This window comes from Penicillium psychrosexuale (assembly GCF_028828465.1).
Source record: "Penicillium psychrosexuale strain IBT 29551 chromosome Unknown utg000003l, whole genome shotgun sequence".
Classification (NCBI taxonomy): Eukaryota; Fungi; Ascomycota; class Eurotiomycetes; order Eurotiales; family Aspergillaceae; genus Penicillium; species Penicillium psychrosexuale.
This window is the reverse complement of record NW_026643188.1, coordinates 2,648,211-2,662,472: the sequence shown is the minus strand read 5'-3', so window position 1 is coordinate 2,662,472 and position 14,262 is coordinate 2,648,211. Positions and strand designations below refer to the sequence as shown.

At 47.3% G+C, this 14,262-nt stretch overlaps 6 protein-coding genes across 6 annotated transcripts; 1 reads left to right on the top strand and 5 right to left on the bottom strand.

Annotated features, from left to right (window-relative positions):
• Window positions 1–873: 873 nt before the first annotated feature.
• N7518_004941 (putative SNF2 family helicase/ATPase) lies at window positions 874–4,280 on the bottom strand (the record flags this gene model as incomplete). The annotated part of the gene is made up of 2 exons (XM_057185868.1): window positions 874–1,281; window positions 1,335–4,280. The coding sequence occupies 2 exons, from the start codon at window positions 4,278–4,280 to the stop codon at window positions 874–876; spliced, it is 3,354 nt and encodes a 1,117-aa protein (XP_057042638.1).
• Window positions 4,281–4,949: 669 nt separating this feature from the next.
• On the bottom strand, window positions 4,950–7,447 carry N7518_004940 (uncharacterized protein; the record flags this gene model as incomplete). Its single annotated transcript, XM_057185867.1, has 13 exons — window positions 4,950–4,977; window positions 5,029–5,191; window positions 5,247–5,419; window positions 5,471–5,571; window positions 5,619–5,932; window positions 5,998–6,048; window positions 6,101–6,391; window positions 6,435–6,504; window positions 6,563–6,746; window positions 6,806–6,951; window positions 7,001–7,095; window positions 7,142–7,276; window positions 7,330–7,447. The coding sequence occupies 13 exons, from the start codon at window positions 7,445–7,447 to the stop codon at window positions 4,950–4,952; spliced, it is 1,869 nt and encodes a 622-aa protein (XP_057042637.1).
• A 432-nt stretch (window positions 7,448–7,879) lies between these two features.
• On the bottom strand, window positions 7,880–8,900 carry N7518_004939 (SIR2 family NAD-dependent protein deacylase; the record flags this gene model as incomplete). The annotated part of the gene is made up of 2 exons (XM_057185866.1): window positions 7,880–8,499; window positions 8,561–8,900. The coding sequence occupies 2 exons, from the start codon at window positions 8,898–8,900 to the stop codon at window positions 7,880–7,882; spliced, it is 960 nt and encodes a 319-aa protein (XP_057042636.1).
• A 614-nt stretch (window positions 8,901–9,514) lies between these two features.
• N7518_004938 (uncharacterized protein) lies at window positions 9,515–10,025 on the bottom strand (the record flags this gene model as incomplete). Its single annotated transcript, XM_057185865.1, has 3 exons — window positions 9,515–9,711; window positions 9,779–9,923; window positions 9,984–10,025. 3 exons carry the CDS (start codon window positions 10,023–10,025, stop codon window positions 9,515–9,517), a joined length of 384 nt encoding a protein of 127 aa, XP_057042635.1.
• A 1,323-nt stretch (window positions 10,026–11,348) lies between these two features.
• On the top strand, window positions 11,349–12,429 carry N7518_004937 (uncharacterized protein; the record flags this gene model as incomplete). Its single annotated transcript, XM_057185864.1, has 2 exons — window positions 11,349–11,953; window positions 12,003–12,429. The coding sequence occupies 2 exons, from the start codon at window positions 11,349–11,351 to the stop codon at window positions 12,427–12,429; spliced, it is 1,032 nt and encodes a 343-aa protein (XP_057042634.1).
• A 272-nt stretch (window positions 12,430–12,701) lies between these two features.
• Window positions 12,702–13,603, bottom strand: N7518_004936 (uncharacterized protein; the record flags this gene model as incomplete). The annotated part of the gene is made up of 2 exons (XM_057185863.1): window positions 12,702–12,755; window positions 12,815–13,603. 2 exons carry the CDS (start codon window positions 13,601–13,603, stop codon window positions 12,702–12,704), a joined length of 843 nt encoding a protein of 280 aa, XP_057042633.1.
• Between the last annotated feature and the right edge of the window lie 659 nt (window positions 13,604–14,262).

Below are 14,262 nucleotides of genomic sequence, written 5' to 3'. Positions count from 1 at the left end.
ATATCCAGACCATTCGAGGAGTGTCAACGTTTGCATTGACCCTAGTCCGCTCTTTGATCTTGAGAGGTTTGGCGTGCTGGTCAACTCCGTGCTCTGCCGGTGCAATTCAATCAAAGATCTCCAGGTAATTACTGACATTCAAGCGCACGAAGGCCAGACTCGGCGATTCCGGACCAGAACCATAGAACCTGACATGGAGGTACCTGTTCCGGCCCATCGAGAATCAGCTCTGCTCGATACCCCACACATTCTAGATGAGTGGTCTGCGCAGCTAGAGCGTGATAAGCGTGTTGGATGGCGACATTAAGACCGACTTGGATTTGACAACTAGACTCTCAATTAGCTTCTGCCCTGCCATATCAAGTATAATAAGTCAGAATAGATCATAGAAGTTGAGTTAGCCCACCCATCAGTACTAAATAGATGGCATACCGCACACTTGTAGTAATAGTGCTTAACTGCTCCGATCTATAGCGACGGCAGTTGTTATCCAGATTCGTAGGTATGCCAATCGGAGCACAATGCCGAGCGCCATTGTGAAATCGCCATGTCTAAAATTGGGCGGGAATCCGACTCGCGGGCATTGTTTCCGGATACATGGGAGGCGTGAGGCCAGCCATCAAATGACCAAGGTTCCACCACTCTTTAGCCTGGAGCAACCTCAGGCCGACAATGGGGAATGAAGGGCAAGGAGACGTGTGTTTTAGCATAGTAGCAATGGGTTGAAGAGATGTACGAGATGAGCCAGTAAAATATAACATCAAACAAGAAATGAAATAAATTTAATAGAAATACGAACACATTCCTGACACCAACCGGGACTCCCGCAAACGTTATCTCCAAATTTCATTTCATAATTTCGTACCATGCTGATTACCAGCGTCGGCCATAAACCGAGTCTTCATTTCGCGGCCGGTTAGGCTTGACCTCGTTTCCCCGGCTGCGCGGAACAGAGTGTGCAGACTCCTGAGTGGAGGAAGAAGCAGGCTCATTCTCATCACCAGTATTCAGCAGTCGAGTAGGCTGGTTGAAGTCTAGGGTGCTCTGGTTATCGGTGAATCGGGATTCTGCATCACGACCAAAGAGCGCCATCATGTCGCGCACGGTGAGCTTGCCAGCGCCGGTCTTGCCCTCGATAGTGGCATTGGCCAGTTCGCGCTTGCGGTCCTGCAACGCAACAATGCGTTCCTCCACGGTACCCTTGATGACCATCTTGTAGATCTTCACGTCGATGGTTTGATTCAGGCGATGGACACGATCAATAGCTTGCTCCTCGACAAACTAGCTTTGGGGTTAGCACAATGCGCAATAGACGATATAAAATTGGAACTTACGGGATTCCAGAAGGGCTCCAAGATAACGACACGGCTAGCGGCTGTCAGATTGAGGCCTAATGCACCAGCACGTAGACTGCAGAGCAAGACCCGAGTGCCTCTGTTGTTTCGGAGCTTTTCGAGACTAGCCTCGCGGTGGTTATTTGTCATTCCACCATCGTAGCGAGCGAAGCCAATATTAGCCCTCTTCAAGAAGGGCTCAATCTTATCAAGCATAGATGTGAAGACGGAGAAAACGATGAACTTGAAGTCCGGTGCCTCGCGATGCAGAATTCGCATAAGATGACGAATCTTAGTGGATGGAAGCTCTCCGTTTTCTCCTTCATCGTTGTAGATGTCATCCGCTTCGGAATCGCTCTCATCATCGGAATCGCTCAGAATGATGGGTTGGCTCTTCCTTCTGGAAGGTGATTCGACCTCATCATCGGTCTCATCATCGGTCTCATCATCGGTCTCATCATCCGAAATGAGCCATTCACCACCCCCTTCAGCGTCTTCATCGTCCGAGCCACCTGCTTTTTCGAGGTTAGGCATCTTGCGCTGGTCGTGAGGTATAACCCAATCGCCTTCTTCTTCGTCTTCGTCGTCACTGTCAATAATGACTCGCCGATTTTTGCGAGAACGAGCAATTTGTGCATCGGATTTGCGGGCTGATGGTGAGTCCGGAACGTCAGGCTTTTTGTGGCTCTTCTTCGACTTCTTTTTCTTCTTCTTTTCTGTGCCTATGACATCGGCATTCAAATCGGCTTCACATTCACCACAGCGACTGCCACCAGCCTTGATTTCAGCCGCACTCAGGTCCGTTTGGCAAACATCGCATTTCTTTGCCACAACGCTCATCGCCCCGAAAAGATCGGCGATGCTGTCAAGGTCATCCGACTTTGACTGACTATTCGTACTGCCATTCTGCAAAAGAATATCTTTGTCTTTGGCTAAATCACCCTTGACTAAGTCTGGGTGATTACAGGACTGGCGAAGACGCAACAGCAGAACCAAAGCTCCAGCGTAATCGACCTTAGAACCACCCATTATTTTCTCAAGACTGTTCTCCGTTCGCTGTTCGAGACGTTTGTAGAAGTTTAATTCGCCAGGCATGAATTCGGCAGCCACCTTAATGACCTCACGCTTGGTGATATGGAATCCATTTGAGGACTTCTTTGGCTTGCCGTCTGGTTCTTCTTCGCCAGGCTTCACATTGTCATTCAGTCTAAGCACATCCTTTGTGCGCCGTTTCATAAAGGCCTTCAGATAGACCTGCAGTCGCTGAATAGCGAGACCTCCACGGCCATTATTCAAAGGCCGGCTGATTTGATCTCTCCATGCGGCCAAATCATCATAGGGCTTCACGCGAAGGAATCTGATTAGACTCTGCAACTCATCCAGGTTGTTTTGCAATGGCGTTCCTGTCAAGCACCAGCGGTATTGGGCCTCCAATGCGTATGCTGACTGGGTGGCTTTGGCATTACGGTTCTTGATTGTGTGCGCTTCATCAAGAATGATACGGTACCAATGAACTGCGAAGATACCCGCCTTTTTGGCCTTGTCTGATGCGGACGAGTTGAATTCGGAGGTAAGAGTTCCATACGTTGTGATCACAACATCGTATTTGTCTAAAGTCGTTGAAGCCTTTGCGCGAGTTGTACCGTGATAGATGCAAACACTCAGCTTGTGGGATGGCTCAACTTTGTCCTTGATTTCTGCCTCCCATTGCTTGATGAGTGCAAGTGGCGCAATTACCAAAGTAGAGGCAATGCAGTTTGGGGGGAACTTGGTCGTCTTGCCTTCAGACTCGGTGTTTCCATCACTGTTTTCGTGATCAGATTTACGGTTTTTGAGCAGTAAAGCAATAGCTTGCACTGTTTTTCCCAAACCCATATCATCTGCAAGGATTCCGCCTTTGGGGAAAATTCCTTTGGATGTCTTTCGGCCAGTCTCCTTGTCACACATCCATCTCACACCTTCAATTTGATGGGGAAGAAGAGTCACTTTTAAGCCTTCGACGACTCCGGCATCTTCATCGTCGGAATCCTCCTCCTCCTCTTCCTCTTCCTCTTCCTCTTCCTCTTCTTCCTCCTCTGCCACCTCATCGTCTTTTTCATCAAGCTTGGTAGATGAATATTTTCCAGACTTGGCGCCATTATTATCCTTCGGGTCGTTCACTGTGACCCCTTGAAGTTGAGCAGCAAGATCATCGAGGTCGTCGATCGCTTGTTCCTTCTTCTTGTCCACCGCGACTTCATCATTCTGCTTCTTCTGTGACATCTTCTTGGACTTCTTTCCACCCTTCTTCTTCTTGCCTTTAGGTTTCGGCTCAGCCTTGTCTTCCTCATCCTCGAATGCACCTTCCAGCAAAGCTTTGATGTTCTCGTTTGCCATAGCCGTATCCACGTAGCCATTCATATCCATAGCCCCGAAGCCCGGCGCCGCATAGGCTGATGCCCTTGGAACAGGATCAGTGTCGTCGCGTGTGAGATCTATAAACTTCTGTATGTTCTTCGTCGCGCCCGCCATCTTTGGTGGAACAGGCTTGGATTGATATACAGGCCTAGGGGCCCGGGGAGTTGTCCAAGTAACATTTTCGGGTCGCTTGATACTCACTGCGCCGTGTTGGAACCCTCCGCGAGGGTTATTGTAGGCTGATGGTGCGACCGGCTTGAATGGATCCCATGGCTCGCTTCGCTTCACCGACGGTGTAGCACTCGAATGGCCTTGCTGGTGTGATTGTGGCTGCTGTTGCAGATGCGGTCGAGGGACGGGTCGATGATGTTCGGCACGAGATTGGTTTGGCTTCGGAATGTTGAAAAGGTGGTTTGACCTGTGTTGTGCGTGGCCGATCGGTGAGGGTTTTCCGAATTCGGGTTCCTGGACATGTGCCGGGTGAGGCTGGGTGTTTGGTTTTCCCCCTGGAGTGAGGGGCTCCATTGGCGCAGTGCTTTCTCTAGCCATCGTGTTTTGATGGTGTGGTTTGAGTAGATCTTGTCAGACAAGTGATATGTTGGTTTGTTGACTTCACAGGATAAGCACGTCTGAAATGATCTGGTCTTAGGGCATCAAGACGCGAAGAGGGATATCTGAGCACTGGAATTCACAGTTAGTCTCTTGTGTTATTTGTGTGGGCTCGACCAGCTCATGGACTGTGGGATCCCCTAGGAGCTGAAATTTCGAGTCCCAAAAAAAAGCCAATATAACAGGATTGGAGACACTAACCCTTAGATGATGCCTTAAATCCGGGGTGGTTTGTCGATGGTGGGGGTTTGGCAGCATCAAAGGGAGAAGAAGTCGTTATCGATTCTAAAAGGTTATCGCTTTGTTTGAGGTTGGCCTAGCAACGGTTGGGTACCTCAGGCAGAAAAGGAAAAAAAAGGCACATCTAGTCCTTGGAGAATAGTACAAGAATAGTATTACATCTAGATATCAATCAGATCAATCGCATACGAGCTAGTATTGAATCCATGTCTAGTAGCTGACATATTTCACACTTTCAAAGCGACAACTACCTCCCATTGCATTGAAGACAACGCAGTTTCAGCATAACACACCACAAAAAGAAGCAAATTCTTCATGAAGCCAGAAAATGAGAACTGGTTTTCCCATTTACCCCTCAGGCATTTTGTACTAGTTCTCTTTCCACATAGACGGAACACTATAGATGAAAGTCAGCGGTTGTTAGTTAAGAGCCACTATTCCCACTCACGAAACCTCAACCACAGCACATTTACCACTTCGAACAACTTCTGTCGCTTGTTTGATAGCAGGATCAAGCTCAATTTGTGTGGTGACTGTTGCACCCCACGCCTTACCGGCTGCAGCAGCGATACCGGGGTAATCGGGAGAAGGGTCGAACGAGATATTGAGATCTGTACTAGATCAGCTACTGTGCACAAGAAGATATTTAGTTTAGATCTGGCTGACCTCGTCTATTCGACTTCGACGATAACCCGTCCTTGTGAACCAGAAGTGCGGACACCTTTGGTGCGTTCCATCCGCCATTGTTGAGCACAACGAGGAGGAAGGGGATATTGTAGCGTCTGGCGATCCAATATACGCTTTCCATCTGCGAGAATAGATAGACTCCGTCGCCGACGCTGGTGCTTATTAGATATTGTGGAAGAGCTCCCGCGCTGGTGAACACTTACATTGCACATATGAATGAGCCGGGCTTGCCTAGCTTGACGCCCAATGCTGCACCACCTCCCCATCCTAGACCACCTGCGCCGCTGGCAATCAGACTTCCCGGCTGGAATTTAATTAGCATAGAGTCAGCACATTGGCATGAATACATACCTCAGTCAAGTTCAAATGGTGGATAAGATGCCCTGCATTTGTTACAGCCTCCAAAACGTAAATAGTGTCTTGAGGGAGAGAATCTCGCAGTCTCGATGCCAGGTATGGCACACTGACTACACCATCTTCATCTTCCGACGGTGACTCAATTTTTTGTAGAGTTTCTCTCCAGATTTTGTAGTTAGTTGACCGCTCCTCAAACTCCAGGGTATACTTAGCCCGGTCGATATCCTGTTTATCCAGGAAAGCATTGATTTGCCCAAGCGCAATTCCACAGCCAACCTTGAGCTTGCGAGTGGCATTGATTGAAAAGACTGATACATAATTGTTCACAAAAAATCAGAGAAAAGTCACCACTACGGTCGATATATGAACTTACGTGGCATCTGTTGCTTCAACGGATCGACGTCTAGATGGAATACCCTTGCCCCTGCAGTGTGTGTCAGAACAGCACTGAAACATGGTTTTTTGGACATTCTTACCACTCCGAGGCTTTCCAGCAGTAGGAATCCAGGGCACATCACAATCAAGAATAAGAATAACATCGGCTTGAAGAACTTCCGGATGAGTAGTGACGGTAACGCCGCGATATGCTTCGTGGTCACTTCGGAGGCAAACGTCAGAGCCGACCATCTCCACGACGGTAATTGGAAGTTTATCACAAAGTTCGGCTAAGAGGGCTGGCGCTTTGAGATTCCGACCAAGATAACTTGTAATAACAAGCGGTCGCTTTGCGCCCATCAACGACTTAGCAATCAATTCCACCTCTATTGCTGTCAGCGATGTGAAATCTCAAATCTCAAATTACCAACCTACCTTGCTCTGGCAATGCACTTGGGGTGATCGAACTGAGAATTTCGCCGTCTAGAGATTCTTTTCCCACACGCTGCATAAGATATGGTTAGCGACAATTTTGGTTTATTGCGATAACTTCGAATACTTACTTCCTCGAGTACCTCTCTCGCAGCCATTAGATATGCCGGACCTTTGGGATCAGATGTAGCAAACTGCAAAGCTCGCGAGACCATTTGTTTGATATTGCGTCCGGTCTTTATTTCACCCGTGTATCTGCAGTATTGTCGAACAATCGCTGCTTGATCAGGTACGTCTTGTAGCCAATGGATGAACCTGTACTTCAGTGTCAACCAGCTGGCTCCATGTAAACCTTCTTCGTTTGGCTTGCTAACTCAGTTCTGGAACCCAACAACTCGCCATTCTGTGTAAAAGGGCTCAAACCAGCAAAGCACAAAACAGGAACTCTGCTGACGGAGGCATTATGTATGGACTGTCCCATAGCAAGAGTGCCGCAGTCGACATGCACAATTACGCATTGCTTGCAAGAAGTTAGCGAAAGAATTGATATGATGGGCGTAGTCATCTACCGGAACCCCTGTAGCTTGAGCATATCCCAGTGCAGCTGATAGGGCAACTAGCTCAGAAGGGCAGGTAATGATTCTCGGAAAATTGGGTTTGTTTTCTATCATAAATCAGCCCTGGTTGTTGGTAACATATCCGGTACTCACCTTGCTTAGCCTTGATCATTGCTTCCAACATCGCGGGATGGTCGCTCCCTCTATCGGACCGGTCAGAACATATAAAATTAGTGGCTAATACAGTCACTAACAGGTTGACGAAGCAGTATGTGATACCGGCCTCAACTGGAAAGAAGGTTAGCCTTTCTAATGGACTGCGTGAAGCTTCGATCACATACACAGTGCCTCGAAGAAATTGTCAGCAGCGGATGTGAGGCTGCCATCTTTGACAATATCATCCTCATCATCGCTGTCTTCCTTCTTTCGTTTCTGGGGTACTGTAGTTGTCGACTTCATTGTGTCTGTCGCGCAATTGAGGTACAATTGATGGTGGTACGTATTGTCGAGGGGGCGTCCGAGTTTAAATGTCACCCCCTGGATGTTTAGGGTAATGTAGATCTATATATGTACTCCTTACGAACCCCGCATATTAAATACAAGTTGGATTCGGGCCAATCGGTTGCAATTGTGGATCAGCTCATAATTCCGCTATCTCTGGGGTTTTAAATTTGAATACCCGAGGCATGATCGGCATCTGTATACGGCAGTGGTGTCTCGGAGTCTGTGCAATTGGCCTATTCATTTGTAAGATCCGTAGATTTACCTAGAAATAACAGTTTAAATGAAATCTGAAGCTCCTTGTCATCCAACTATCATGTGTCTCGTCACCAGTTCATGCAAACCCCAATATCAAAATTCGCCATTCCCATATCCATCCTCCCATGAGATTCAGATCTCGCCAATAACGCTCTTGAGTATCTCAGGGATAATAACGCCTGCATCTCCCTGGAAGAACCAGTCACCGTTATGAAGCTTGCCCGGTGTATCCTTGCGGTCCATATTGCACACTGCAACTCGGGCGCCCTGCGAACGAGCCTCATGGACATACCCCGCAGCTGGCCAGATCCTTGCGCTAGTGCCAATGACCAAACATAGGTCAATTGGCCCCGCCGCGATCCACTTATCGACAGTGCTGAGCGTCTTCTCCGGCAAGGGTTCCCCAAACCATACGACTCCCGGTCGGAGCAAGCCATCCTTGCATTTCGGACATTGAGGTAGCTCCTCTTTGCTCACTGTGGCGATAGGATTGCTGGCATCGGATATGTCTACTTCGTTGCTGGTGCCATCCAGCGCTTCTGCAAGCGCTTTCGATGCTTCCTCGCCAGTCTTGTCGGTCGCAGAGGGATTAAGGCCTGAACTCTTCTTTGGAATTTCGAGGGCAGGAACTATGGGGTCAGTGAAGTTGTCTTCGGTGTAGTCGCAATAGAAATTGGTGCATTTGACAGTGAACAGAGTGCCGTGAAGAAGGTGCAGCTGCTTCGAGGGATGGTTCGCTCGCTGAGAGAGACCTAAAAACGATGCGAGGGGATTTTAGTAATTCAGACAGAAGCACTTGTCCGACATCCATACCGTCAACATTTTGGCTCAATGTGATGAAATCTTCATTCCTTCGCGATAGCTCCGCTAAGGCGTAGTGTGCTTTGTTTGGGTCGGCTTGCAAGGCCATGTGTCGCCGATAGCTGTAGAACTGCCAGACAAGACCAGGAGTCTCATCGAAGGCTTCTGGAGTTGCGAGGGAGGTTGCATCGTGGGAGCGCCAGAGTCCGCCTGCGCCACGGAAGGTGGGTAAGCCTGACGCTGCTGAGATTCCAGCTCCAAGCAGAGCAACGATGCGTTTGCAGCCTCCTAAATATTCCGTAAATGATTGAAGGTCAGCGGCCGGTACAATGCTCTTTTCAGATGAAGCCATGGTCTTCAAGTCACAATATCGTTGAAGAGCTGAGCTTATCAAGGGCGAAGATGAAAGTGGGGATGCGGGGAATTTATACTGAATGAGGCCTGATCTGTAAGGCATCGAAAACATGTCGGCTAAACCGTTTCCGTAAAACATAGGTCCAATCAATGAATTAAAATAAACAATACAATTTTACAGTAGCGAAACTGTATTAAATGGTCCGTGTATTGAAAATAGAGTGCCAAGATTGACCTATACTAATTAGGTTAGACTGCTGTGCCACTAGACATTCCGGCTGTGCCAATCATTACCCGTCGACTCGAGTATACCGTTGCCCGCAAAATGGCATCTAACTATACTTGATGGTATTTCATCCTTTTTTCCCCTTTCTAAAGAGAAGCAATGTAACAGTTCAACAAGGGCTATCTTCTACTGATTCTTAGTACTCTGCCAATCCTGCAATAGGAAAGTCTTTGACAAGCAATTATCAAGCAAACTGCTAGATTGTAACTAGAAGTTCCACCTAGTAAAAGCAAGTAAAATATTCCAAATAGAAGGCTCTAAAGATATCCGAGCACATTTCAAGATCCGGTACGCCAACGGTACAATCAACCAGTGATAGTCATCATTCAGCAAGTGTGGTTTCCCTTAAACCAGGCCCAACCAGCACTTCCCACACTTGTGAGTACACCAGCCGCCTGTGCAGCAGTGTTTACCGCTACCAGACCAAGACCACCTGCTCCTGCTCCTGCACTTTGCCCCGCGGCAAACAAACTACCAGCGGCGACATTACCTATCGAACTTTGGATTGCGGCGGCGAACGACCCTATTCTCGGCATGAGGTTAACAAAACCGACGTAAATTAAATGACCTTCTTTGGACATTGTAATTACCTGCAGCAACACCAGCAGTATTGAATCCAAGACCCGATAGGATCGGAGCAGTTACTAGCACTGGGGCAGCGACAACGGCTACCCCTCCAGCGCCAGCCACCGCACAGGCAGCTAAATTGGGGTTCTTAAGAGCCCAGGTGCCTGCCTGTTGTATTTGAGCGGTTAGTTTCAAGTTGAGAATGTATGAGAACCAGCATATATATACCTGGGCTGTAAAGTTCCGAGCTTGATCGAAGGCGAAAAACATATTCCAGTGTAAGTATTGTCTGCTTTACGTGACTGAAGCAGGATAGGTAGTATCTGAGAGGATGTTAGACTTGAGAGACACTTGATGTCATCTGTATGTCAAGAGGAAGGAGTGATGGATCGATTAATATTATGAAAAAGAAAAATACTACTCCTACGATAGGTCATCTGTTGAAGAGCGAAATGCACGATGGGCAGCCTGGCCATGCAGGTAAGACGAGAACGACACAACAACACCAACCATCCAGGACGGTCAGCTAGCAAGCGTAGGGATCACATAGACCACACTATAGTATACAATCTCCTAGTGTACAAACATCTCAACTTGCTTCTCATTTCTGGGGTGATGATCTGACTAGGCTCGCTCTCTCTAAAACTCTACTTGACAACCGGGCACTCGCTTTTCTCTGCCTAAAGGATAAGGCCACTAAACTAGGGATTCCGACTTTCTCCACTGCACTATATCGCTTTACAGGGACAAAGAAAGACCATGAAGGGAAAAACAGAGGTTTGACATACTTGCCTAAGCAAACAATATCTTAGTAAGATAAACCATAAACATCAATGCATATACTAGGCATGGTCTCTAATGGATGTTGAGCCTAATATATATAACGCTACGGCGAACGTAGGAAATCCCCTTTATTTCTCGATCACTCAACACCTACAAACCAATCATGCTGCAATGCCTGGTGCGCTGTGATTCGCCTGGCAAGGTCTAGACAGGTCAACCCTCGAATGAGATCTTTGAAGGCGGCATCGCAAACGTCTGGCCACTCAGAGAATTAAGTCTAGCAGAATTGAGTTGATGCCTTATGTATAAGGCATTATAAGACATAATCAGGCATAATCGGGCAGAAGGGTCGATATGGGGGTTCCCTGTAACAATCCCCTATACATACCTGGGCTGTGAAATCCCGAGCTTGATCGAAAGTGAAAAAGATAATCCAGTGCAAGTATCGTCTGATTTCGGTGACTGAAGCAGGATAATATGTATCTGAGAGGATGTTATACTTAACAAACATAAACTAATACGATACATATAGCACCTAGGAGAGAAGGCAAGAAACGATGAATCTCAATGATGAAGCAGAGCACTGTCTCTGATATATAGTTCGTTGGCATAGCTTAATGCAGACAAGAAATAAGGCCGCCCGGTACTATATGTTTTACATTTGGGCGACAGACGTTCGTTGTTTGATTTATCATCTTTACTTCAATTCAATTTCTATCTCCTTCATAGAAATCTTAGCTCTTGGCCCTCAAGTTCAGAGTCCACATCTGAGGCGCGCGCTGGCGTGTAACGTCAGCGTGTTTAGGCCTTATGTCGCTATCGCCCAACGCAACACTATCCAACTTTCACTCTACGAGGTCAAATATGGCGCCAAACCTGGGCGACGAGGCAGATGGCAAAAAGCTAGGGTTGGCAAAGAAGAACCGAGTTCAAGATAACGACTCAAATCACATCAGTTTATCTACAAAACCCCGCCCCAGGCCACTCACCCCACCACTTCCGGAGAATGAAGACCTCAAAGCGTCGACTAGTCGTGGATGGCGACTATCACTTTCAAAACGACGCGAGCAACAATCTACTCTCCAACAAGCCCAGTCTCCTCTGTTCGAATGTCTACCCACTGAAGTCCGACTTCTCATTTGGGAACATTATCTATGTAGCCGGATGCTGCATATTATTCGACCGGACCAGCACAAATGGAAACGATCCCATAAAGAAATTGTCGGGATTTTATGCAGCGAGCCTCGCAATTTCTGTCCATGCAGTCATCATTGTTGGGGACTGCTTGCTCGTCGGCCCGGGGGAAACTGCATCACACCAATGAACTACGGATCATATTACCATGAGAACTCCGAGTGGAAATTTGACACGAGAAGAGCGGATTTCGTGCCTCTTTTACAAACCTGTCGAAGACTGTGAGTACTTCCATCTATGTTCGAAATAAGCCAACTAACAGCGTGCTAGGTACTCCGAGGTCATTGATATGATCTTCCAAAAGAACACTTTCCTCTTTAACCACACAGATACGATTATTGATTTTTCGCGTACACTTCTACCACAGCGCTTGAGCATGATTCGCACTCTGCAGCTCAGCTTTCCGGATCCTGGTGGTCTAAGTTGGAATAAATGCTGTCAAGTTCTCGCTACCAAGCTGCCTGGCCTGAAGAACTTGACTATCCATTTATATCCTCACGTAACAAACCGTCTGGACGATTGGCTTATCCCGCTGCATCAGATTCGACAACCCACCGTCTTCGAGGTCTTGCTGATCAAGCCGTGGTATCTGGATCCACAATGGGAGAAGTCAACTGGGCTTGTTGATGCACCTTTTCGATTTGAGATTACTTATGTGGAGAGGCGAAGCTTGTTGAAGGACAACGAGTACCACTGATTTTTGACATGAGGCATCATAGTGGTAGACTGGTTGATACATAAAGGATAGGCTGGCAAGCTATCAAATTCCGTTGAATCAATTGAACTCCAAACATTTCACGAATCTTCCTCTCCCCCGAGTAACACCTCCCTACACAAATTCTCATGCCCCTAGCTTATCTCAAATTTGCTTTCACCAATCCAAATTCCGAAGTCCACTCATACCTTGGCCACTGAACTCCATCTAGCCTTGAGGTTGAGAATATTGGCTGGATTGTAGCCGTACCCAGATTAATCACTTGGACCGTCGATGTCCATTAGCCCGGGTGGAGATAGTCGTGTGTCCTGCGTTTGTGGTCAGATATGGTTATACGGCATTTTTTGTACACATAAAAACAACTCACTGTCTCATAGGTAGTCTGGTGCGATAGAGGCACTGTCTGATATCCAATTTGTTCGAACTCCATGCCTGGAGCCGGGAGTGGGTGTCCGTTTCCAACTGAGACTGGAATAACTGTCGATCTCTGATGGAAGGGATCGCCGTTCGGGTTGACCTGGATCTGGTCCTGGAAGTTGGATCCACCAGTCTCACCACGAGATCTGGCATTCTTCATAGGACGAGTCGGGAGCTCTTCATTGTTACGTCTTTTTCCATTTGAATGAGCATGGGGTTGTATCTGGTTTCGTTGGGGTCGCATGTTGCCTTGCATACTGGCTCCTCCGGCGAAGCCTGTACCAAATACATTTCCCTCCTGATTACCCCCCGGTTTCTGGGTGGTGCCAAACTCGGTAGTGTCAGTCGCTGTAGCTCTCGCGATACTAGGATGAAATAAGGGCCGCATCGAAGGACCCAGCACACGAGCCTCCGAGTCTCGTTTGGCCCACTTCCTTGACAGCGATTGTTCTATCCGAAGTATTTGCTCCGGAACATCTAGAGTTTCATCCTGGAAGGCATCCATCAACCTCATCTTGGCTGCAGCTTTGCTTCTTGTCGGTGGCAGTCCAAAATGGAGAATCTGTGCTTCGTACCAGTGGTCTTGATGGTCAGCTCTGTCCCTGATGTCGCCTAAAGGTGCACAGAAAATGTCATCCAGCTCGGAATATGTCGCACGTGGGTGAACATGGCCACTGGAGGAAGTCACGTAGAAAGTGTCCCTGTCAAAAGACCACTGGCCGTGATAGATAGGCGCCATAGTGTGTTGTGTGATAAAGAAGTGGAGGAGAGTAGTTGAATGGAAGATCAAACGAATATATGGTTTGCTTAAACAATTATCCTCGGTAAGCGTACCATACGCATCTATCAGAAGATCTCTGAGTTGTCGCTGCCATATACACCCATATGAAAGGAACTTGCACTGTATTATAACAACTAACAAACATTATAACACTCCCTTTAGTTAGAGAGACCTACATAGCTCAATTATATAGTAAGGTAAGCCTAGAATTAAAGATGACTTGTAATTGACCTCCCCCTCGCACCGGAATTGATTCACCTAGGAAATCCACGATGATACTTGACGTTTGAAGATTTGAGTTTGCGGTCGAAGCAGAGTTGATTCTCTAGAAATAAACAGAGAGCTACTTATATAGCTGGATGAAGCCTATCAAACAGGAGAAACGGCGATGGTTTATACGGAAAGTACGAGCCTACAATGTGATGTCAGAGCCTGGGTACATTATTTGAAAATACAATAGCAATCCACATGTATCTATACGTACGTTCATGAGAATCTTCAGGCTTAGACTCGCTGCTTAACGTAACCAAGCGAGCCGCCACCCTACAATCCAGTATTTTAAGTGCATTTATCTCAACCATAACGCCATTAAATGAATTAGAATTGATTAGACTACA